General features: G+C 39.3%; 1 protein-coding gene across 1 annotated transcript; it reads left to right on the top strand.

Annotated features, from left to right (window-relative positions):
• The first annotated feature begins 120 nt into the window (after positions 1–120).
• LOC137297412 (structural maintenance of chromosomes protein 1A-like) lies at positions 121–20,034 on the top strand. Its single transcript, XM_067829418.1, has 28 exons — positions 121–393; positions 1,940–2,016; positions 2,660–2,806; positions 3,552–3,700; positions 4,269–4,437; positions 5,054–5,266; positions 6,037–6,122; positions 6,639–6,687; positions 6,854–6,970; positions 7,326–7,540; positions 8,445–8,580; positions 8,812–8,889; positions 9,237–9,448; positions 9,888–10,050; positions 10,194–10,252; positions 10,523–10,718; positions 11,414–11,482; positions 11,920–12,053; positions 12,427–12,548; positions 12,739–12,824; positions 13,696–13,914; positions 14,219–14,413; positions 16,507–16,619; positions 16,818–16,986; positions 17,299–17,477; positions 17,992–18,061; positions 18,514–18,624; positions 19,028–20,034. Exons 1-28 carry the CDS (start codon positions 282–284, stop codon positions 19,124–19,126), a joined length of 3,744 nt encoding a protein of 1,247 aa, XP_067685519.1. The 5' UTR covers positions 121–281; the 3' UTR covers positions 19,127–20,034.
• Positions 20,035–26,295: the final 6,261 nt, after the last annotated feature.

The raw sequence follows: 26,295 nt of genomic DNA, 5'->3' as shown, positions 1-26,295 counted from the left end.
TTCACATATCAATGGGGTTTTAATTTCAAGTCTTCTTATAGGACATATAAACTAAATTATTATTATTAACAAATCAAAACACAATCCTCGTTCACCGACTCAATCTCGCGAGAACGTTCGATTATCTCGCACGAAGCGCCATCTATTCGCGCTAAAATTTGTCGTCCATGATAATGGCCTACATTGGAATGACTTTGTTTACATTTTGACTTCTACGCAAAAATACCAGCTGCGATTGCAGATAATCTCATATTCGGTTGCTTCCTTCCACTACAATTAAAATGCCTGGATACCTCAAATACATCGAAGCGGATAACTTCAAGTCCTATAAGGGGTTACAACGCATTGGCCCCTTCAAGCGGTTTAGTGCAATCATTGGACCAAATGGCTCAGGTACTAAATCTTGAACCTGTTGTTCAGCTTTATGATTTCTAATTACATACTACTGTGGTTGCAGCATGACAAATGCATTTCTTTACTCAACGTATCTTCCCTTTGAATCTCCAGACTTCGCGCATTTCGGTGGCATTTACATGGAAATATTACGTCGACATGATGTAAACAAACATTGTTTGGATCGACATTTCTATTGTGATTGGACATATATTGACCGAGAATCAAAGGAGCATGTTGGAATTAAAGACTTGTTTGCTATTTGTCGTCATTAGATTGTGTTTTGGATGTTTAGATTAACAGAAGTGAATTATGAGCAACCAATTGTGCCGAGTTCTCGGGCGTTGACCCCTCCCACTTTTGGTTCGCATCACCTCAGGAATATAGTGCAATTGTTAGAAATGTTATTAAAGCAATCGTTTTGTTATTTTTATACCACCCTAAACTCTGACATTATATTGATAATGTTTCATAAATATTATTGATTATCCACGTCTCCCTATCAGCTAATGATTGCATGTCGTACAGAGTAATGCAACATGGTTAAGTATTAATTCAACTGTAACATTAAGAACAACTTTTATTGTGAAAACTCCCATTAATCAAATGGGTCAGTAGTAACCTCTTATCCTTACATGTTTACATGCATTTGTAACTCATGGCTGCATGAATTAGATGCTCCCTGATGAGTTGAAATCGGTAATATGTTGTGCTGCTGTGATTGGTATCTTATGATTGAGGGAAAAGCAAAGAAGAGCTTTGAGCATGCATGTGGGATGAATTATACGTCTAAAGTGCTATATAAGTATCCCTATATTAGTAAACAGTAATGGTAATTATTGTGGACATATTAAAAGGATTTATTTCTTTGATAGAAATACTTGAATAGTAAATATAATAATACTGGAGATGTTAATTCATTGTTCTGCTTTTTTCAAATGATAATAAAATTGAGTCAACTTTTATATTGCCCAGTCTTCAAATGCCAAGTGAGATGCTTGATCATGTTAATCAGAGACCCATGAATGTTCAGGGTAGAATAGGCCCTCACAGCAACCCATGCTTGCCGTAAGAGGTGACAGGATCGGGTGATCAGACTCACTGACTTGGTTGACACATGTCATTGGTTCCCCATTGCACAGATCGATGCTCCTGCTGTTTATCTCTGGATTGTATGGTCCAGACTCAATTATTTACAAACAACTACCATGTAGCTGGAATTTTGCTGAATGCAGTGTAAAACAAAACTCACTCCATCACTGAATCAGAATTTGATTATTATTACCCCAGATAACCCAAGCTGCCTTTTAGGCAACAGAAGGTTATAGTCACATGATCAGGTATAAACATGATGAAAGAATGTGTGATCAACACATTCACATTGATTGTATGTAAATACCATTTGATTGACAAAAGGATTGATGCATTGTTGTCACACTTATGAACCATGCTTCAAGACAAACTATGTCTTGGTGATTTTGGTTCGTAACACTACAGACATGCAGATATGTGCTGATTAGTGATGATTTGTGTTTTATATTTGCAGGTAAATCCAACTTGATGGATGCCATCAGTTTTGTGCTTGGAGAAAAAACATCCAATTTAAGAGTCAAACGGCTTGGGGTAAGACTTAAGCATGATATTAAGCAACTATTCCTAAATGTCTTAGACATGTTGTGACAGTGTTTTTACATTTAGCATATATTGATAGAGTTGAAAGTTTGTCATGATAAGAACATTCAGGTATAACAGCCCGCCATCAACATGTTCTATGCACATGGAAGGAGTGACACACACTGTCTATTCTTGGATGCTCGATTTCACTATTGGCAGCGATAATTATCAAATCGCCCCCCTTAAATAACAGCATAGCACAAACTGTCATACAAAGTAATTTCATCTCCACCTACTTTTCAAAAACCATGTGTAAAAAGCTATATATTGAAAGGGAATTTTGTATTGTTTGTTGTTCTTTATTCACTTGAGGTTACACACACCCCCTGCCCCCTGCCCCCTTCCTTTACACGATGAAGGGACAAATACGCTGTAGATTTTCAGTTCAAGAAAAATACTCTGAGAACATGAACTTGATATTCAGATGGAAAAGCGTGACTTTATTTATCATCAAGATCATGTTTATGGATGCAAGATTTACACATTATAAATATAATATCTGCAATAAACTCCACATTCTGTTTGCATGGATGTAACTAATAGATTGTCACATCTGTCATCATGTTTATCTCTTACTGTTTGGGTATTCCAGGATCTAATCCATGGTGCTCCTATTGGGCAGCCGGCATCAAACCGTGCAAGTGTCATGGCAGTGTACTATGACCCAGAAACAGATAAGGAGACCAGCTTCACAAGAATTATACATGGGAACTCCTCTGATCACAAGATCAATGGGAAGGTAACAAATATAATAGACTTGTCTATAGTTTGCTGTTTCTTGTTTAGTCATGGGAGAACTTATCCCAATATGGGCAATAGACAACCAACAGGCAAGCTGTTATTTTGTGTTAATGTAACTGATTTACTCATTCTGATATGAGGATTGCAGGGATTGACTTGGGCCATGATATCACAATTTTCTCACATCAGTTACTATAAAATCGAACTGAAATTTATCTGCAGCAATTTAAAATCGCATCCTGCTTACCTAGGCAATAAAGTGTTTAAATCTGTTTTATTGAGAAAGGCTTTGTTGTTATTTTGTTCTGTCAAAGATAATCCCATCGCTTTCTACCTATGTTTAATCTTTGAAACATAACTTTGATAGGAAATTCAAACATCGTTACTCAGTGTTGTATAAAAACAAGCTGCGCTGCAAGGAGTATGATAAATTCTGAACCTTGCAGTAACGTGTTGTTTATGCACTGTGCGATGCTGTACAGAGTTCGCTTTCAGAAGTTGTGTTCTGCAACATTATGCCTCTCAAAAAGCATCTGGTACCGAAGTCATATCATTCATTATTAAATTTTTGAAGACTACAAATGAAATTTCATGTTGTTGGTCCCATGTGACAATTTAGCTCATATCATTTCTGAGCCAGATTTATCCCTTGGATTGTCTATATTATTAAGTATTCGGCAGTTTTAGTTATGATAAGAATCAATTAGATTGGTGATGCTGACCCATTCTTTGTATGTCTTCAGACTGTGTCCAGCCAGGAATATGCTGCGGCGCTGGGGAAGATAGGCGTGTTGGTCAAGTCCAAGAACTTCCTGGTCTTCCAAGGAACTGTTGAAAGTATTGCTATGAAGAATGCAAAGGAGAGAACACAGATGTTCGAGGAAATAAGCAGGTACATCTTTGAGGGATGTTGATGTATTACTTTACGTATTTTGTGGGAGGTTAGTCATGAGAGGTATGTGTTGTTACCATTGCCAACATATCAAGGTTTCATATAAAAGATTCATATCAAAATGTGTTTGGAAAAAACTGGTATGTTATGTTTTCAAGATCATAAATATTTTTACCCATTGGGAATATTTTTAAAAGCATGACAGACTAAACTGAGATCATGATGTTGACAATTTGGCAACTGATTCCTATGGTTCAACACACAAGACTATTTGTGGCAAGTTTCCTTCTTACAGTGTGTACATTTCACATTTATTTTCTCCATAGCAACTGTGAACAAAAGAACATATTTGAACTCGTTTAGGACAATAGGAGAGACAAACAATAGTTGAAAGAACACACAAAATATATATTGTGGTTCACAGTGATATACATGGATCAGTGCAGCAATAATTGCAATACAAAATTCAGATCAATACCACTCACCATTAATTATTGTCTTTTTTGGATAAGATTTATATGAGAAAGTTAGGGATTATTTGAGATAAGTATTTCTTTGTGTTTGTCAGGTCTGGGGAGTTGAAGGAGGATTATGACAAAGCCAAGGCTGAAATGCTGAAGGCTGAGGAAGATACACAGTTCAACTATCACAAGAAGAAGGGAATTGCTGCGGAAAAGAAGGAAGCCAAGATGGAGAAGGATGAAGCTGAAAGATACCAGAGATTGAAGGACCAGTTGGTGAGTTGTTTCTGTAGACATGTACTGTGTGTTCATAATCAATGAAAGCAACAAACATGGTAGTTCATTATTTCAGTCAATCTCATTGGGCAGGGATGTCTCAGTCTTAGACCTATGCATAGTTATCAACCTTAGTTGTGTTGCAAAATATGTCATATTTGGGATTTCACTTTCTCAGTAAAGTACAAATTCTAGTACTGTTTTGGTTGAGTCCAATCTGGGCCTTGAACCCTCAGACTCAGGCACCTAATCGCCAGCACACACAGTCAGCCGTCTAACCCGCTCCACAAAATGAAAGTTGGGACAACTGTAATCTAGACTGCTTATCAGAGGGATACACGAAGTACGCAGTGTAGAATACCAGTTGTCCGACTTTTATTTCTTGAAATCCTATACAGAAAGGCACTAGATCATCTCATCCAGTTGTAAATTGTATGATTCATGTCCATCTATCCCTTGTTGAACTCAAATTGTTACCATCCTAATGTCAAGAGTTGTTTCCCTTAGGTGTCAGAACCTGCTGGGTGTTAATTAATATCTCACTATGTTCAGATAAGTGCCTTTATGTTGAGAAGTGTTGCTTCCTCTGACAAGCTGAATGATACTTGTTGTGCAGGTTGAGAAACAGCTGGAACTTCAGCTTTTCAAGTTGTATCATAATGAAAGAGACATCGATGAAATCTCCGATGAGTTGAACAAGAAGACACATGCTCTTGAAAAGGAAAACCGGAAACGTGATCGAATCGAAGATGAAGTCAAGGAAAAGAAGAAAGAACAGGGGAAACTCAGCCGAGAGCTCACCAAGATTGACCAGCAGATGAAGGAATCAGTAAGAGATAAATTTTAGTAATAGATCCACAGAGTGATAATTCATATGGTGGTATACTCTATCAAAACTGCTTTCCTTAGTCAAAAAAGTACTTCATCGTGACAAGCACAGAGTATACAGAATCACATAGCTATGATCTTGTTCAATGAACTACATTAAGGCGGTCTCTGGACATTATATCGTGATGATGAAGTAGAAAGCCATGTCATGACCTTCACCAAAGTTCAACTGAAACGGGTTGGTTGTTTAGTTGTAGTTCAATGCCGCACTCTGCAACATTCCAGCTGCATGACAGGTGTTTGTAAATAATTGAGTCTGGAACAGACAATGTTAGTCTTATCTTGCAACAAGCATGGGTTACTGAAGGTCAGTTATAACCTAGATCTTCACGGGTCGATTTGCAGAAAAGGCTTTACTATCAAACTGTACTGGGTCATTACTGATCTAGGTTAAAGCTTGACATTTATTTTTTATAAGTGTATGCAAGTGCCATTGCTTACTGGTTATGTTGTAACACGCCATCAGATGTACAGTTTTATGTTTAGAGCCTATTTAATATTTTGTTAGTAAAAAGATTGTGTCATTTGTATGTCATTATCCCCTTGTTTTGATTGTTCAAATTGTTTGTGATTGTTGTCAATTTCTCAAAGTTCATACCAAATTTCAGTGGTTTATTTGTGTTTATTTTCACAAATATGTTTTGATTGCAACTTCTGCAATGTATGTCCTTTTGGCAACACAATTTTATGTTTCACTCTTCTTGATTGCAGGAAGTTGAGCTGAACAAGAAACGTCCTCAGTATATAAAGTCAAAGGAAAAGACAGCTCACATGATTAAGAAACTGGAAGGAGCTAAGTAAGTTGTTAATAAAATGTCATAGATAATATTCCATTTACCTTTAGAATGTTAATGAGAATGTTTCACTGTCCTTGATTCCATGTCATAAGGTAATCAAATGTATTATGCCTTTTGTCATCTTTTATGTATTGAAACAATGGTGCTGACCATAGGTTTGACCGTAGGTTTGACCAAAGGTTTGTTTTAGATGGCTTTATCAGGTAGTGGTGTAGATCGTTCAGCTATTTGGTACATAAGGATGCTATCAGCAAAGTTGCTGCCCTAGATCAGACGGGAAATGCATTGTCAAGGCTCCCACTCCAGATCTGTCTTTATGGAATTGTGGATACAGTTATTGATGGATGTCTCAAAGTGTGCAGCAGTTGGCGTGTTCCTCCCACGTCAAAATGACATGCTATGTTACAACCGAAACACTTTTAGAATCTGATGTATGGCTGTCAGTGTCGGTTATCAGGAAAACCACAGTTAGTGGTAGTGTGGGAAAAATTTAAAACATTTTCTTTTCTCTTTCAGGAAGTCTCTGAAGTCTGCTAGAAAGACCCACGACAACCATGAACAGGAAGTATGTATTTGAGTTTCAGACTTGATGCTCATTTTTCAACTATGTCGTCCGGATAATGGTTCAGAAACTTTCCTGTAGAACAATTGATGTCATTCAATGTTTGTTGTGAAAACACATAATTAGATTTTATGAATGGGTATGAGGAGATATTATTTGGCTATTTTAGATCAGTGCACTGGAAGAAGAGTTAAATGATATAGAGAAGAAGAAACAAGAATTCGAAGATCAAATCCTTGAAGAATCTCAGTCTCAAGGGAGATCACTCCAGCTGGAAGATGCACAGGTAGGCACAAGACAATCATATCCACCCTTTTGTGTTCAGGGTATGGAATAAGCAAAATCTGCACTAAACCAATTAATACAAACCCAGTAGCTACACAAGTACTACACGCTTTCTACAACAGAGATAAGACTTAAGTATTGTGTCTGTTGTGAGATGGAGGGATGTCTAAGTGACATGTAAATTTCAAACAATTGTTTTGTTGATTTTCTAAGGTGTTTATATCTTCATAATTATATTTGGTGTATGTATATTTCATAATAAGGCACATCTCCTCTATCATTGTATGGTTTTCAGACAACTTAGGCTAACAATTATGAGTGACATTGCCTCATCATTATTTTAAAAATCTGTTCAGGTGAGTGAGTACCACCGATTGAAGGAGGAGGCAGGGAAGAGAGCTGCCCGAGCTATGCAGGAACTGGAGTCCATCAACAGGGAACAGAAGTCGGATCAGGACAAGTATGACAACGAGGTCCGGCGTAAGAACGAGATGGAGTCGCAGATCAAACAGAAAGAACAGGAGATGGAGGAGAACAGGAAGAGAGTGGACAAGCTCTCCGAATATATCAGGTGAGGACTGTTATCAGCGCAACCTCGACTGAATCCATCATTCGGATTCCGTGTGCCTCTGTACCTTTCCTTGTTGCAAGAGTTGACTAAATTGAATAGGATGTGATTAGTAAGGGGATAGTCCATGGATATACAACATCTTTTTGTCGGTACATGCTACATGTCAGTGTAGGTGCTGACACCATTATCCAGTGATATCACTGGCTTGATAACAGTGTTAACACCTACTCCAAAATGTTACATATTATGTAATGAAGAACTCCATAGAACTCTTATACATTGCACCAACTATTACTCGTCCGTTGAAGATACTGCAGTGTCATATTTTTACAGCAATATTACACTTGTGTAATAACGCTTGACTTATGGCGTCAAAATGGTTCAAAGTTGTGATGTCACAATGCTAATGTCACTGTCAGAATTTTACTAGACCTTACTTGACTCGGGGGGGAAAGCTGAGAGTCATTACATTGTAGGCAATTTCGCTGCAGTTTCTGCCAATTAATGTTGGCGAGTAATTAACAGAATACTAAACTCGCTTCTGTGATATACCATTTTTATTAAACTCATGGAAGATTTAGTATCAAACTCGCTTTTGCTTGTCTGATACCAAATCATTAACTCATTTATGAAAATGATATTACACAGAAGGTCGTTTAGTATCATCTATATATGCCACTCTAAATTTGATTCATGCATGTTCAAACAGTAAGTTGACAAAGGGATTTCAGCTTATTTATTCTTTCAATGTATTTCACCAATTCTGTTTTCCTTCATACTGTTCCTTCTAAAATTTTACTTGATACCTGTGTCAAAGCTAGACTGTATATGAATGCAGGATAAAATGCACATCCTGTAGTGTCCCAGTGTGGCTGACTTTAACCCTTGATTTGATGTGTCTCAGAACAAGCACCCAGGCTGTGGCTGAGCAACGGCGTGTGGAGCAGGAACTGTCTGAGGAAGTGGATGGTGCCAACATCCGCATCGCCGAGATCAACGATGACTTGGCACAGATCATGCAGGAGCTGGGAGAGGCGAAGGTGAGCTGGTTGCACAGACTGAATACAACATATTCAGTCAGTGACCAATTTTCTTGTCACAGGAAGGCACTTTTATAGATAATGCTGTCTCTTCACAGCCTATTTTAATGAAAGATGTCATGCATCCATTAAGCTCTGGTTAGTAGAAGCATTGTTCAAATAGATGTCCTTATGTAGGAAGGAAATACATTACTGGCGTTATGTCATTGACTAAATTATCTCCCCTCCTAGGTGGATAAACACGAATCTGCCCGAGCCATCAAGAAGGCGGAGCTGAAGGAGAATCTCAAACGTCTGTTCCCGGGAGTGGTAAGGAAAATCTTTCAGTAATTGCAGTGGTTAGTCCTGAACATATTGGCCGTTCTCTAATACAAGACACTTTCATAGAGTTTCTTGTATATGTTCCAGAAGCACACTAGGCATTCTTGCTAGAGTTATATGTTTAGTTCATTGAGTCCTTTAGTTTGAAGATGGTGGTTTAAGAAGTGGGATTAGCACTTGTTTGCTGTACTGAAATCAAGGTTGTTGTTTTTTGTTCTTCACAGTAGGTACAATGTGTGAAGCCAATAACTGGCGTACCCTGCTATGATATTTGTGGAATATTGATTAAACCTGTGTTAAACCATGCTCACCCAATTGAACTGTTCTCTCTACAGCATGGGCGATTGATTGATCTCTGTGAGCCCAGTCACAAGAAGTACCAGGTGGCCATCACCAAGGTGCTTGGAAAGTACATGGATGCCATTGTGTGTGACACTGAGAAGACGGCCAAGGACTGTATCCAGTACATGAAAGAGCAGCGTATCGACCCTGAAACATTCCTGCCCCTCGACTATTTGGATGTCAAACCTGTCAATGAGAAACTCAGGTAAACCTTTTAGGATGGTTTTTATAATTGGTCCACATCAACCTTTTCTAAATTCTACTAGGGGCAGTGGGGTAGCCTTATGGTTAGAGAATCTTCTCATTATGCTGCAGACCCTGGTTTGATCCCCTGCATGCATACAATGTGTGTACCTCGTTCCTGGTGTCTCCTGCTGTGATGTTGATGGAATATTGCTAAAAGAGGTGTAAGACCATGCTCTCTCACTTATGTTCTACTTGTGAGGCTTCAAAATGGAAACCCCAATCTACATTTTACCTTTCAAGGAGCACATTATCTGAGACAAACAGTTTAATATAGATTTTTTGTCAACCTAGCAATTGCAGTTCAAAAAGGAAAGTGAATATTTTTTTTCGTATGTTGAGTGCAAAACATGAAACGAGTATGTGTGTTGATAACTAGTGTTTGTTTATCCGCTCTCCAGAGATATTCGTGAACCGAAGAATGTGAAACTGATTATTGATGTGATCCGGTTTGACCCACCGGCTATAAAGAAGGCTCTTCAGTTTGCCTGTGGAAATGCCCTGGTTGCTGAGACCGTAGATGATGCCAGGAGAGTGGCCTTCGGAGGACAGGAGAGACATAAGGTGGGTACTGGTCCTGGCATATAGGGAACTGACCTCTTTCATACTGCTTGGTAGCAGAATATATTAAGTATTCTGCAAATCTTTATAGTTGCTTTTGTTTGTAAAAATTACTACGACTTTATTTTCATCTCCTTTCTTTTCAGTCTGTAGCCTTGGATGGAACACTGTTTCAGAAGTCTGGTATCATCTCTGGTGGTGCAAGGTAAAGTGGTGTTATATGGCAGACTGTCATGAAAAAACATAATAAACACTTTGCTGCAAATAATACACATTACCTGCCAAGTAATGAATGAAGAAATACAGTTCAGTGTCTTACTCAAATCAGTGGTAAATTTATTTGGGGCTCATGAAATTATACAGGAATTGTTTGGAAGCATGATTGCTCTTTGAGGGATATGTTGGGTATACCTTTGTTACATTTTTTGAGATGCTCAACATTGCTACTGTTTCTGACCTGTGTTTGTCTACACAGTGACCTGCGAGCCAAGGCTCGGCGATGGGATGAAAAAATGCTGAATCAGCTGAAGTCTCGCAAGGAGAAGCTGTCAGAGGAGCTGAAGGAGCACATTAAAAGGAAGAGAAAGGAGTCTGAGCTGAACACCATCAGGTCCCAGATCAAAGGCCTGGAAACCAGGCTGAAGTACTCCATCACCGACAGGGACAACACGGTCAGTTCAGCTTTGGTGGTTTCTGTAGTAAAGGGAATGGCTTGGGTTAAGACGGGTCCTCAGCAGCCTATGCTTGTTGACTCAATGGGTTATCCTGTGTTGTGGTTGATTCCGTGTCAACATGCCCACGTGGTTGCTGATTTGATCGATCATCAGATTGTTCCATTGTTGATTCCTTTGTGCTGAACAGACAACAGCATCAATTAATTGTCCATGAAGTACTTTGTCATCGTAATCTTTACTGTAAATTGGTTTGAAACCATCATGATGATCTTTGGAAGTGAGCGAATTTTCTGAGAGGAAGCCATATTGTTTTTCTTGGGGAATGTCAGTGCCTGGTGCAAGGGCGTACCACGTGTGAGATTGAAATATAGATTTATCAATGGTAGCAGAGAATGGTTTGTGAAAATGGCACAGAAATTGTTGTTACCACCTAATAAGTATTGATGAAAATTGAAAATTGTATGTTCCTAGGTTTTACAAGATATGCATTGTGACATGTTAAATATTAATTAGTTGATTAGTAAATACCATGGTAAAACACTGGTTTTAGCATCTGATGTTGTTTCAGCTGCCTGTTTTTGACCTGCTTGGTATGTCCCTTAGTGATAATAAATGTTGTGATTATGGATCATGAATTTAATTATTTGAAATCATTTCAAAGGCACTCATTCCTTTTGTTTTTATTTTTGCAGCAAACCAAACTGTTGCAACATATTGAGAAGGACCTGGCAAAAGTTCAGCAAAATCTGCAAGGCTTTGATGTAAGTGTTGGATTTTATTGCTCTGTCTCTTGTTGTAATGACAATGTGATCCAATAGAAACTGTAGAGTAGTAGCGACATGTTCAGGTTTGCAAATCTTTTAAATAACAAGAATGAATTGCACTAAGGTGGTCAGCATATTGATTATAACAGGCACAGTCCCTCCATTTTTAAATATATAGGCTAATTACAGTTCTTAATGTTTATGGTTTATCTGTGTGTCTGTGTAATGACTAGGTATGTCATGATATGTGTGAAATAGAGATACACATGATACATCCAGGGGTATAGTTGTAACATCCCTAGTGAGGCTCCACTGTCACTCACTTGAAACTTGGATGTGTTGGTGTTTTTGTAGTTTGGTTATCATTTACTTTTCATTTACCCATGTAATTACTGATTAATGCTGTGGTTTCTAAATGGAGATTTCTGTGTTAGGTTCGTATGTCAGAGATTGATCGCAGGATGGGAGAGCGAGGAGATCACATTAAGCAGCTGAAGGACAAGATGAACCGAGTGGAAGATGAAGTGTTTGCTGTTTTCTGTCAGCAGATTGGAGTTGCCAATATCAGGTTAGTGATGGAGATATTGTCACGGATTTGTGACTTCGTGCTTCGACCTGGTCTCAGGTGAGCTCATCTGAAAAGCTGACTTACATGTGGAGGAGGTGGTCAGTATATGCGGTTGTCTCAGCTCTTGGCTTATCAGAAAGCCTGTAGTATATTACCCATTTGACTGTGTGCTTGTGTACAGATATGGTAATTGTTGCCAATTTTTACAGCTATCAGTGAGCATGGTCCTGTTTATGTTCCTGCTGCAGTAAAAGACACATATTCATACTCTTAATGTAGTGTCAGTTATTATATGTGCATATCCTCCTCTCTCACACCTCTTCCTTCTGAGTGAGTTAGTATATTAGTATTAATTTAACTGTTTGTAATGCAGACAATATGAGGAGCGTGAACTGAGAGTTCAGCAGGACCGAGCCAAGAAGAAGCTTGAGTTTGAAAACCAGCGTTTCCGGCTGACCAATCAGATTGACTTTGAGAGGTCCAGAGACACATGGGGTGAGTGGACATTGTCCAACACGGGGAGGACCTCTATTTAGCAAACTCTTTTCATGCCTGCTTGACGAGGCAAGAATCTGTTTCTAAAGGTCACATCACCTGAATAAAGAAGTTGTTGGTGTATAAAGTTTGTCCTTATCTTTAAAGATTATCTTGCTATGAATTGATGATTGATTCTGATATTCAACAGAGAATGTGCTGAAGTGGGAGAAGACAGTGCAGCAGGATGAGAAGGAGCTTGACAAGGTCAAGAATGAAGAGAACAAACACATGAAGGTAGGTATCCCTGCTACAGTATTGTATGTCTGAAACGGTCAGCAGGATGACACAGTTGCATATACAGTGTGGAGAGACTCAAGTCAGTTCAGTTTTCAATAAAATGGGGACCGCTCAAATCAGTGGTGATGGTTCTCAGGTCTTCAGTATTTGCTTCATTATTGCTCATAATTCTGTCGGTACGAAAATTTGAGAGAGACCATGCAGATGTCTGAACTTGTTCACGACAGCATGAAAAGTGAGGACGAAGTTCATGCTTAGAGTTACCTGCTCTTGGCTGTGGGGCCTGGTGGGGCCCTGTAGGGGTTGTCTTACAAGACGAAAACAGTTTTGTTTTGTAAATATTTTACTGAAAAATATTGTTACGACTGTTGTAGGAATTTGAAATGGACATTTAGATGCTTTCAAGTACCCCAAGGAGTACTCTTTTCAAACCCCTGCAGGTTTGTTCAAATATGTTGTACAGAGTAATATCACCTGGTTGCTTTTATAGTTAAAGAATGCTGTGGGCCAGGAAGAGACCTTTATCGTCCAACACATTGAATTAATTTAATAAACCAGCATAGGTAATTTCATGATATCCCCTGTTTGTATTAGAAGTTATGTCCCTTTTCTATGACAGGATCAACTGATATGATTTTTGTTTGTCACAAATGATCTATCGTTTGACATGTTCTTTCACTATGGTTATGATGGTCTGTCTCCGTCCCTAAACTTTGCAAAATCATTGCTGGTGGTGTGGTTGCCTTATGGTTAAAGCATTCCTTCATCTCACCAAGGGTCTAGGTTTGATTCCCAACATAGTGTGTGAATCCCATTTCATTACTTTTCTTTATACTAAATATTGAAATGAGATGTGTTGTCCATGTAGGTTATTGATGAAGAGATGCAGAACATGGAGAGGTTAAAGCAGCAACGCCTTACAGTGAAGTCAGAGGTTGATGACATTGAGGGTGTTGTGGCTGACATCAAGAAACGCATGGCGAACCAAAACAAAGAGATCAACACAGTCCAGAAGGCTATCACCGTGCTGGAGACAAAGCTGGAACAGAAGAGAGCTGACCGGCACAGTCTACTCAAGACCTGCAAGGTAATCACAGGAACAGTTAGTTATTTAGGCTTCACTGACAAACACAAATATGAAGTTGTTAGCTTTGGGTTAGCTGAATGCTAAGAGTGATCTACTGATGGAACATTGCTGACAAAGAAAGATAAATAAGCTCACTCAAGAGTTCACTTTTGTATACTTGTACGGTTGTGAATGGTGGTGTTTCCTGCTTTGATATAGATGAAATATTGCTGAAAAAAAAAGGCACAAAACTAAACTCACTCATTTGAATGCACATCGTGTGATCAGATGATTAATCTTCCCATCACATGATATGTTGATGTAGATGGATGCGGTCCGTATTCCAATGCGGCGGGGAACAATGGATGACATCAGTCAGGAGAATGACCCGTCCAGTCAGCCTGACAGAAGCCAGGATACCGCCACAGACAGCAACAGTAGTCGGGGTGCAAGGGCAATATACGAGAGAGAGGCTCAGATAGAAATTGACTACTCTCAGCTTGATGATGAGCATAAAGAGGTGAGTGAAGTTGATGAAAGTGCTTTACATAATCATGTTGCTTCAAGCCATGATCTGTAAGTCGAAGGTGGCGTTGTACAAAGCAGCCTCAGTCCTAACACTTAAGTCTTAAGTCTATATCAAGGCTTGGGATCACCTTAGTGCAATTATCACATTGTATGATGGCACCCACTCAGTTTTAACATTTTTAAAACTATTACCACTAGATATCAGTACAAATAGTAGACCTTCCACAAGAACAGCTAACTGAATTGCTTGTTCTTAATTACTGGCAACATACCCATGTACAACTGACATGTTTATGGCTATGTCACTTGACAGGATGAGAATCTCTGAGTAGGGTTAAGAGTAGGAAATACCTTGGAAGATATTGCACACATAACAAATGTGAAATGTTGGTACATTACTGCTAAAGAGCAAATAAACTCTCAAGTTTTTTGTACTCTTTTTTTACCACTGCATATGAAAGACTTCTGGTTAGTCATAAACAGTACACCATTATTTTTTAAAAAAAGTTGTGATTAATTAATACCAAGCGCTTAAAAGTTGCTAAAAAACTGTCTGCTTCTCTTTCGTCCGCAAACAAAACCACAGACTGGTTACGTAACCCTGTCCCCAGAGTCCTGCAGTGACGTCATAGAAGGAATGATTTTGAGTTGTATAGAAAACGTACAGGAAGCTCGTCATTTTGCTGATTTCTCGACGTCACCAAAGACATGCTGAATTGTTGTGTTGCCGTCAATTGCTCCTGGGGGTTGGGTGATGGTGTCACTATTCACAGATTTCCACCGAACACCATAGTTTGTGCTTAAATTGGTTGTTTGTGTGTGTGAAGCGAGCATTGTGGAAGAGTGTGGTAATACTAAATCGGATGGTTCGCCCCCCTCCCACGCTTCCAGGATAGAAAATGGAGTTCAAGTTTCATCGAGTTTATAAAATCAAGACTTTTTACTACACATTGCTGACCAAAAGGATTTTGCATGAATATAATGCTTTCTTCCTTGGAAATGAGGTTGTGGTCGAAGTGACAATATTTTTGTGAGTAATGTTATATTTTCCCCGGCCTTGTTTCCAAGAGTGAAATTGTTATGTTATAAGCAATGTCATGTAAAATCCTAATGTCCATCAATAATATACATATTTTACTACCAGTGAAAAGTAATTTTGATTATGTAAGTCAGTGAAAACAAACTTAAATAGCATTTATCCTCAGACAAGGCGCCGGCATTTTTGAAAATCGTGAAGTCACGGGCTACAGTCGGTTAGAATTATTGAGATTATGGTTTGTTCTCATCAAGTTAGAAAATCTACTACTTTTTACTAGTAGTTAAATATGCAGACAGAGTGTATTCAGTATAGATTAGTAAATGTACATACATAAACACTACCTTCTGACAGATACCCCATTTAAATCCGCAAAAAAGTAATGAAATTCGCATAAAAGTAATTAATCAATCAGCGTGTTATCTGTTAATCCTTTGATAGATCCAGACACAAGAAATGCCAAATGGGGGCCTTTGTTAGGTAATCTAAGTGGCGTTACCTCTAAATATACCTGTTATAAATTCATTTACTGAGCATCAAGTGAATGATGACAAATAACGTGTAGATTTATAACACGGATTACAACCTAGCGAAAAAAAGTGATTTTGACAGAATCGTCTATGAAAACAAGGGTTGTTACTGGGAAACTAGGCAAAGCAGGAGACAAAACTAAATGATAGTAAATTGTGAGAACATATTGCTTTCACTTTTCACAACAGCTGTCGCGATTTCAGGTCTGTACAAACCTGTAAATGAGATAGTTTTCCCCCTGAAATGTAGATGAAGTCTGCATAGACCCTCATATCTATACCTACTATCACGTCACGGAGATGCGCTGCTCTGATCAGTTGAAATTTCGTTTGTGGTTGAGAATTGTGCACTGTTGTCAAAAAGGTTGATTTAAGGTAATTAAAGATTGAAATGAGCAGTTTTAATGACAGGGTTTCACTTATACGATGTCAGTGAGTGATTTATGCATTTGCACCCCCTAGAGTATATGTGATCATTAAGCCTGTGTGCGACTTACTGTCAGTGGTATTTTGTTTCAGCTTGATCATCCTGACGAAGTCAAAAAGGGCTTAGAGCAGTTAACAAAAGCGTGTTCAGATATGAATGCAACGCTACAGCGAATAAATGCTCCCAATATGAAAGCTATGGAAAAGTGAGTATAGCTCAGCCTGTAGCCCATAATCTTCCCAATAGTTAATAGTCTTCGTGAAAAAGTTACAGTGTCTCTTCATCGTTGACAGTAACAGTACTTGAATGACTCCATCTATGTGTGCTTGATGCACTTATACATAATGTGGCACTGTTTCATTCATTTCTAAGTTTTGCTGACAGTCAATTTCGCATGTTTCAGGTTAGATGGTGTTAAGGAAAGATTAGTTTTAACATCAGAAGAATTTGAAAATGCTAGAAAACGTGCAAAGAAGGCGAAACAAGTATTTGAAAAAGTTCGTAAAGAGCGGTATGACCGATTCATGACATGTTTTGAACATGTGGCCACAAGAATAGATGAAATCTACAAGGTAAGGAAATGTTCATCATATGAGTTAATGGTGTACAGCTGTTTAGCCTACAGTAAATATCGAACGTGCTCTTTCACAGGATGAAGTTGTAGGAATTAATACTTGAATTCCAACATTGGACTGCAGAATTGGGGTCAATATCTCAGTCCCTGTAAATCAGTTTAAAATGTGAATCTGCTTTAGCTTTTAAACATGGCTCAGTGAGAATCTTGGTCTAAGTCTGTCTACTACATTCTCAAAGTCTTGTATGGTCGAATTGGTGATATAATACTTCATGATGTGCATAAATTAGTGTGACTTGTCTGTGTCCAGTCTTTAGCCCGAAATCAGAGTGCCCAGGCTTTCCTTGGTCCGGAGAACCCAGAAGAACCATACCTTGATGGAATCAACTATAACTGTGTCGCTCCAGGCAAACGCTTCCGACCCATGGACAACTTGTCTGGTGGAGAGAAAACTGTTGCTGCTCTCGCTCTGCTGTTTGCCATTCACAGGTTAGTTTCTGTGTAGAATGTCTAAAACCTTGTGTCCCTTGAACAGGATGAAAACTGTTCTACTGAAACAACACATTTGTAAACGGACACGTCTCAGGTGATGCATTCCACAGTACAGCTGTATGTATCCCTTTGGACACACCTTACATCCACTATCATGGGTTTAATCTGATTTCCGGGGTTTGTTTTTGTGGTTTGGGGTTTGTCTGCACCAAACCTGTGCTAGCGCGATTGTAGACATGCAGCACTTTAGCTGATGAGATTCATGCAAGTGGTATACATCTACAGACACATATCATCGTATCCCAATTGTGTAGGGCAATGCTTTTGATGTTAGTCTCTGGATTGTCTGGTCCAGATTCAGTTATTTACTGACTGCTGCCATATAGCTCTAATATTGCTAAGTGCAGCATGATATGACTGGTTTGGCAGTTAATAATCAAAGCAATGTGAAAACCAAGTCACTTTCTCTTTGAAAACAAGACATGCTAGTGATGTTTTTATCCGGTTTCAGCTTCCAGCCTGCCCCATTCTTTGTTCTGGATGAGATTGATGCTGCCTTAGACAACACTAACATTGGCAAGGTACAGGTTCTGTTCATCATGGGGTCTGATGATACTTTGAATGCAGTTGTTTTTCAGGAATTAAAGGGTCAGGCATAAAATGTGCATATGGCCTTTTAAGAAGTAAACAACAGAAAAAAATGTAGATGCATGTGAAAGCCGTTTGTCTCATTAATAGTCAAATTCTTAGTCACATGTCCACAAGCATAATCAGTGTTTGATTGTTTCTGTTAGTTAAAATGGATTTATGACACCTTCTAAAGTTCATTGTGTATTCTGTGTTTTCCCCAGACTGCTTTGCAAGTGTCTCGCCTGACTATACTACTACTGGTGTCATGTGACTGTGTCCCTACTATTGTCCTCTGACTTCTCCCACTGTTGTCATATGACAGAGCTCCCACTGTTGTCATGTGACTTACTCCATTGTTCTCACATGACTGTGTTCCCACTGTTATGAACTCTGTTGTCTCCAGGTTGCGGCATACATCCAGGAGCAGTCAGAGACTCACTTCCAGTGCATCGTCATCTCCCTAAAGGAGGAGTTCTACAACCGAGCTGATGCGCTCATCGGTATATACCCAGTGGTAAGCTAATCTCTCTACAGTCACTGAACATCCACACCCTTGTGAGTAACCAGAATGACAAGTTTACTGTGTATTTGCTGGCTCACTTGTCATGCAGTTTGTGACTGTTTCAACTCATTACAGTGACATACTGTTCAGTTGAGTATGCTTAGCAAATAAAAGTCATATAGCTAAAATTTACTGACAGTGTTTCTGAGAGATGAGGGGCGATGGGGTAGCCTAGTGGTTAGAGTGATTGCTCATCATGGTAAAGATCTGGTTTGATTCCCATGGCTACAATGTGTGAAGCACATGTCTAGTGTTCCCTGTCATATTGCTGGAATGTTGCTAAAGACGTGAAACTGAGCTCAGATTTGGACACTTTTTGCTCAGATCGTAAATTTGAATCTGTTTTGTTTTTCAGCAAGGAGACTGTGTTATCAGTAACGTGCTGACCCTTGACCTGACAGAGTACCCAGACCCATACAAAAACGAAGATGAGGACCAGCGATTTGTCCGATGAATATTTCTATTTCAAAAGTGCTTGCATAGTATCATTCACAGTTTCATCATTCTCATATCAGAAGTGATTCAAGTATTTGACTCATATTTTCATTTGTATATAAAACATATTCACTAATGTCAACTGAGAACTATTTTTTAGCAGTATAACTGCTCAAAATGCATTTATTGTCTCATTAGGCATGTTTCATAACTGGAAATATGATTGTATTTTTGTGTGAAATTTCCCAAGAATATCTAAAAAACATGACCTGAAAAAATATGAAAAGATTTCAGCAAGAAAATAAATGATTTTCAGAATGTTAAAATGGTGAAAGTTTCAGGACATTTTGGAAATATGTTGATTAATTTTTTTTCTGATGTTTGATATATGGAATTCTATTTCCGTAAATGAAGACTTTGTAACAAAGGGCAAGACACATTTACAGGAGATTTTTATCATGGTGACCTATTCATATACATGGTAGACAGTTTATCCCTGTTATGTTAAATTGTATGAGTTTTAGCTGATAACATAAGTAGAGATTGTTAAGATTAACATAGAATACAGGAAAATAGGACAAATTCTTGTTAAGACAGTTATGTATGTAAGAAATAACCAGGAAATTTGTAGAATGTCTTGCAATGCTATGATTATGTTAATTTCTTCTGCTTACAGTGTTCTTATTTATTTTCCTGATCTACTTGTGTTGAAGGTAGTGATCGACAATGTGTTCATGTGAGCCTGGTGTATTTTCACAGTGATTCCTCATTGACTTTGTCTGCTGACATTGACATTGTAGTTAAGCATACTAATTCTGTGTTTATATGGTCGGATCATATTTTTATCTGTTATATGCCTAGTATGATGGAATTGCTTGGCATAAAAAATCATTATTGTGATGTGTTTCATTAAATTTTGCATGTGAATGGACAATTTGTTATCATTTCTGTCTTCTTTTTGCTTTTGGATGTGTAGATGGTGGAGATATGTGTGGTCGTTTTATATCAAAGTGACAAACCTGTGATTGATAGTGTAAGCAACAATTAAAAGTGAAACAGGACTGATTGCATTGTAACACACTGAGCTTTGCTTGTAATATTGATACTTTCAAACGTCTTTGGAATAGGCCCATATACAGCCAGAGACAAACCTATCTTGTCTTCTTTGATAACACAAATGAATTTTCTGTTCCGTTTGGCAGCAAAGTGATCGGCAAGATAGCATGCTAAATATGCAGACTTCCCCTGTAATGTCTTGATTGCATCCTATGTACACGGTCCTGAGACTCTTCTGTTCCGTTTGGCAGCAAAGTGATCGGCAAGATAGCATGCTAGATATGCAGACTTCCCCTGTAATGTCTTGATTGCATCCTATGTACACGGTCCTGAGACTCTTTCTTCTCAGCGGTCTTTGTTTGGTACCTCCTGATCTCTTGGCGCAGATCAGGAGAGTGCCTGGGTTTTCCAACGGCCCACGGCCCATCTGACCCTCTGGGTAATGCAGAAGGCTGCAGAAGGGAGTCTATATAATTGTTTGGAAAGTCATCGGTTGTCGTTTCTGCGTGTAGGTGATGATGAGCCTTAACAGCGTGACTGTGCCAGGATCACCCAAACCCTCTGCTGCACACAATAGTTAATCTGATGAACATAATGATATCAGTTCATTTACATAGGGTCTAGTATCCATCCTGCTCAGTGGACTCAGTAATGGGAATCTGATGATTATTATTACTTTGCATAACCCAAGCTGCCACTTAGACGTTTGAAGGTTATAGTTACATGACATTAACCAACCAAGTACATACTTTCTGCTGGATGAACTGAGGCAATTTTGAACAAATTCAGTTGCTTTAGGTGAGACCAAATGTATCACCTGTGTTTCGTTGTGGGGCCGGGCTGTTGTCCTAGAAACGCTCGGTGGTCAAGCTGCGAAATATGGTAAAGCATCCATTGACTGCCAGAGCTGGAGAGTTGCTTTAATTCAATGTGTCAACTGAGTCCGCGAGCCTGACCACCCGATCCCGTTAGTCGTCTCTTACGACAAGCAGAGTCGCCGTTTTTGGCAAGCATGGGTTGCTGAAGGCCTATTCTACCCCGGACCTTCACGGGTCTAACAGGCCAAGAGATTAATATCTGCGTTATAGATATTATATAAGGCGCAAGGGTGATTTTTGTGTGTTTCATTCTGTGACTCCTTGGTATTACAGGAACTGCAACATGACAGGGTGTCATTGACGTCGCTGACTTTGAAAAGTCGGTTACTGCGTCACGTAGATACAAGCACCGTAAATTCTGGGTCTGATCATTCAGTCTCGTTCGTTTATTGGGTTGTGCAAGGCGGGAGCTCCCAGTATTACAGCTATATGACAAGACAAGGCAAATCAGTGAGTCTGAGTGACTGATATATCAGCAGGACCGAATTTTAGTTTTCTTAATAAGTGGGACGCCATCCATGTTTAAAGCATGTTATATCAATACTTTGATGTACAACAAATAATCTGTAAAAATATTCTAGGGGGCTGCCATCCTGTAATCTTTTTGATAGATTTTTTGTTGCGCATCAACGGCCACACGGTCGTGATCAGTGGGAGGTTCACGCAGTCATTTACGGTGCAGAACGCAGTTAGCCGTAAATGATAAAGGGGTGGGTCTTTTGTGAACCTTTACGGTACATGCAATGAAACGCCAATGATGCTCACTTTAAGGACACTTCGTCAAGCACGTTTCCTTCCGAGATGTATCACCATGTCCGTTCAAGAAGTCTACTGATAGCGCTTCAATTACTGCTGAGTCACATGTCCGAGATGTCTGCCCAAATCGGCAGTACCTGTTGCAATAATTAATGCAAGAAATTAAACGAGATCCAAATCCATTTTCCCTGTTGCATACACTGAATCGTTCAGATGATTGTCAACCGCGTGTAGGTGTTGTGTGTTTGCCTATATGTCAAAGAGCTGTTTGTTGTGGACACTGATACTGATAGCCAATTTGTCTGCTAAGTCGCTTATCATTTAATATAAATGTCATGAAGATCAGGTTCATGCATGCAATCTGCCATGGAAAACGTCTGTGGAGTTATTCCCAGAAGGCACATTTATTCCATTCATTTTGGGCAACGTTACTTCAGTTTCATATGGCCCAGATTATGAGGCTTGTGAATAACCAACCCTATATTGGTGATTTTAGTTTAAACAAGGGGCGATGGGAGACGTAGATCATCCCTGTTTAAAATAAAGCTGATTTCTGCTGCACAAGGTAGTCTCAGCCGAATGTTTTGTGTAATCATCGTTCGTGGTTTATGCTCATAGAGTTGTAACCCACTCGAAATGGTTCGGTACAACAGTTATCATAACACATTCAGGCGTGACTCAGGTTAAATTACTGCGGCGCCTCAGTCCAGTGAAAGCCCACTATATATCTGATATCGTTTTTTCTGTGTGAAGTGTTTCGTTTTAAAGGAATACATATATATGTTCCAGAAATGTTAGCTTGTCTGTCATACAGAAACCCTGAAGCAAATATATCTAAGAAAACAGACGCAAGTCTACAAATGTAGTAGGTATAGATTCCCCTTACTTAAAAAAAGAAGAAAGTCTCAGGGATCCTTTGCATTACAGTTTATTTGTTTTGACTGTGAACTTTTTTTCTGTAAAATTTGTATATTTTAGAGACTAGTTGTTAGTCTAACATATCATACAGCTACACTGTATATCAACAGTGTGTGGTGGACGTGAGGTTTAATGCGGTGCACATCTGGCCGTGCTATGAGACATGGCAAGGGAATATTTCGAGAATTAGTCGTCTGGACTGTCCAGAGTAAGGTCATCCAGCGTTGGAGGCAGGGATCGGGACCATGTGGTCAGTGTCTGCTTGCGCGTTCATATCAGGTTTGTTTGTTGCTTAACACCGCACTCGGCAATATTCCAGTTACATGGCATATTCGAGTCTGAGCCAGACAATCCTGAGATCAACATGATGAGCATCGAGCCTTGTTACAATCAAATTATACATATTCAGACGCAAAACGTTAGTCCATGACAACATTAGAAAGAACGTTGGCTCTGATTTTCTAGTAGTGTTGACCTATGCGATCATTGCCAGGAATGTCATCTTTCCCCTTGACGAATGACAAAATCAAATTCAGACATCTTCAAACTATGCAGAGTATGTGATTAACTGCAGGGTTTGTTCATGATTTATCGAATAGTATTTTGATAGTGATTTATAGCATAGATTTCACATGGAAGAGGAAATAATTTTATTTTATTTGAAAATTATTTTTGTAAAATATCTAAAAATAAAAACCTAACGAATTCTGACTGCATGTGTATCTTCTAGTTCTGTTCTAAAGTCGATCCTACGTGTTGAAACTCTTTCATGAAATAACATCACCCCCGATGGTAACATAATTCCAAATGATCGAAGTGGCATTTCACTAACACAGTGAATGTTATGCAAGGTCCCTAACCTCAAACCACATTAATGATTTGTTCGACGCCAACAACCTTTGCCAACGTCACCATTGTCGGTTTCGATTTCGGCCATCAATTAGCTGTGTTGATATTGCTTCCCACTCTGTTCGGTGACGTAGCAGTGCTTCACGGTGCATGATGGTAAATGTTTCATGATCACGTCTCTCAATAACATCACGTCGTGGACGACGGGTTATCGTGTTGCTCTTCAAACTGAAGACTGGGTAGGATTTCGTACAAAGTGCCTTGTAGTGACCAATACGTTTGTACATGACTAACGACCTGTCATCACCCAAGAAGGTACAGCAGCTCACTTAACGCATTTGCAAATTTTGTTATAGTTGATGTATTGTGAGGGCAAATGAGTTAAAACGCCACGATTGTTGGGCCAGTGTAGCGATATACTTGCACATGTACGTGTGTGTACAAGCACGAGGGCGTGTGCTTTTGAAACAAACCGATTCTATCACGCAAGTCTACTAATTAGTAATATACCATGTCGCCTTTTCATTCCCCCGGTAATGCGGGGTGATATAGTCGACGCCTCGCCCGTCCGTCTCTATTACAAGGTATACTGAGAACAAACAGTTGAGTGCCAGCCTATTTCAAAACTAAGATAGGTAACTGTGGAAATACTAGGCTGAACTAATTGGGGGACCAATCCATAATTTGAGAATGTTCATCTGGTAACTGTTTTTTTTTGAATGCCATAATCATTTGGATTTACAATTAAAGGAAATAGTGTTGCAGATATGATGACACTGATTTTTAAATCAAAATAACTATTCCTGTTGTACTTATACAAGACTATTAAAATTAGGTTTCACTTGTTAAAAGTGACAATCATGTGACCATATTTATCAGTCATTTCCGATTTTCACTTTTTGAGGAAAACAAAATGCATGTTTTCCAAAAGTGCATGCATCCTGTTGAAAGTAAAAGACAGTTTCCATTATGGTTTTGTTTTTTACTAAATGTCCAAAACCAAATTATGATACATTGCAGCTCGTTTTTTTGTGTGAAAGATTACCTATGTGCCAGCCTTTATTTTTGCAAAATATTCTGAGTGGCCCTTAACTTTTTCATCCACGGTACATAAGCGTATGGTGTACAGTGTATAATCATTTTGTTTCCGGACCGTAACTCTAAAACCGTTCAATAATTGGTAGATATATCAAACATAAGCTTAAGTGGTTCCTTATGCTATCTGCATATTTTTGTCATGTGTAATTTTCTTGGTTTCCCTGGAAACGGTTTGGACTTGGTCTCAAAAAGGAGGGTGACCGTTGTTTCGGGAGCACAACTCGAAATCTCTGGCCGTTTGTCAAACAATTTTTATCATAAGATGAAGAAACTTCTGAGATTTAAATGCTGAGTTGACAGGGTAAAACTTTCAGGATTCGCAATCTTTATTTCACTTTATTCGATTCAGTTTCTTGTTAAAAATGGAATTCATCGCTACGTTTTCATTGCAAACAGACTATAGCTAAAATGGTATATTTGGTATTCACTATCTCAGTTAAGTACAGGGTGTAGTATTTTTTAGGTTGATTCTAATACGGAGACTGTATGATGATGATAGCGTTATCAAGCTGTTCACCACCTGTTTATCTTTCAGAGCTGTACACTACGACAAATACCCCTGTCTTCCATGTTGTTCCTTCTGCTTCTGCTATCTAACAAGTAGACTTGGCACTAAGTAACCCATGATTGTCGTATGAGGCGACTAACGCACGTCATCGTATCCCAATTGTGTAGAACGATGCTCGTGTTGTTGATCACTGGATTGTCTGGTCCAGACTCGATTACTTACTGACCGCCGCCATATGGCTGGAATATAGCTGTGTGCAGCGTAAAACTAAACTCACTCACTCACTCAATCACATTTTAATAATCAGTCACAACCAGTAACATGTCACGCCAAGTACAACCCTTTAACGGCTGTTCGTAGGACGTCAGTCGGAATAGAAACAACCATTGTCTCCCTGCAGACTCACAGGGGCTATCTTGGGTATCCATCTGTGCCCGATCCACACAGCGTTCGTAATCTTACGAGCTATCGTAACTTCATAGCTCAGCATAGGATTACGAATGACGTAGTGCTACCAACGCTTTGAGGATCGGGGCCTTGGGCTCCGCTTCACAAAGCGATGGTAACACTGCCACTGTCGTGACTCCTTTAGCTTAACATAGACTCACAACAGTCGTAGGGCTACGATCGCTTTGTGAATCGGGACCCTGGCTCATATATGGTGTAAGGTATGGCTTAGTTCCGGGAAAGAATGCCTGAGTTATTCAGTAATTATCTCATAGCGTGTGATGTTGGTGATAGGGGTAAAGCATGATATCGTCGTATGCGTATGGAGAGATTATGTTTTACAGATTGAGATAGAAATGCAGCAGAGAGGGTTTGGGTGATCCTGGCACAGTCAGGCTGGTAAAGCTCATCATCAGCTCAGGGCCCTCACCCCCTCTACACGCAGCCCAGACAGCGAATGGGATTTCTCCCAGGAAACACTGCCTAGTCGAAACCACCAAGAACTCTCCGGGGAATATGGAGGCTCCCCAACACTGCAGCCTTCTGCATTACCCAGATTGTCAGAAGGGCTGTACTCCCGGTGTAGAACCCGGGCACTCTCCTGACCTGTGCCAAGAGATCAGGAGGTACCAAACCAAGGGCACCGAGAACAATGGGGAGCCTGACGACTGTGTACTT

This window comes from Haliotis asinina, chromosome 9 (genome assembly GCF_037392515.1).
Source record: "Haliotis asinina isolate JCU_RB_2024 chromosome 9, JCU_Hal_asi_v2, whole genome shotgun sequence".
NCBI lineage: Eukaryota > Metazoa > Mollusca > Gastropoda > Lepetellida > Haliotidae > Haliotis > Haliotis asinina.
The sequence above is the reverse complement of the archived record's forward strand: the minus strand, read 5'-3'. Positions and strand labels throughout refer to the sequence as shown.

Coding starts and splice junctions, on each gene's coding strand:
- LOC137297412 (XM_067829418.1), top strand. CDS start 282: ATGCCTGGATACCTCAAATACATCGAAGCGGATAACTTCAAGTCCTAT. Junction 13,915..14,218: donor GTCTACTCAAGACCTGCAAG/GTAATCACAGGA, acceptor ATGTTGATGTAG/ATGGATGCGGTCCGTATTCC. Junction 16,987..17,298: donor GAATAGATGAAATCTACAAG/GTAAGGAAATGT, acceptor GTCTGTGTCCAG/TCTTTAGCCCGAAATCAGAG.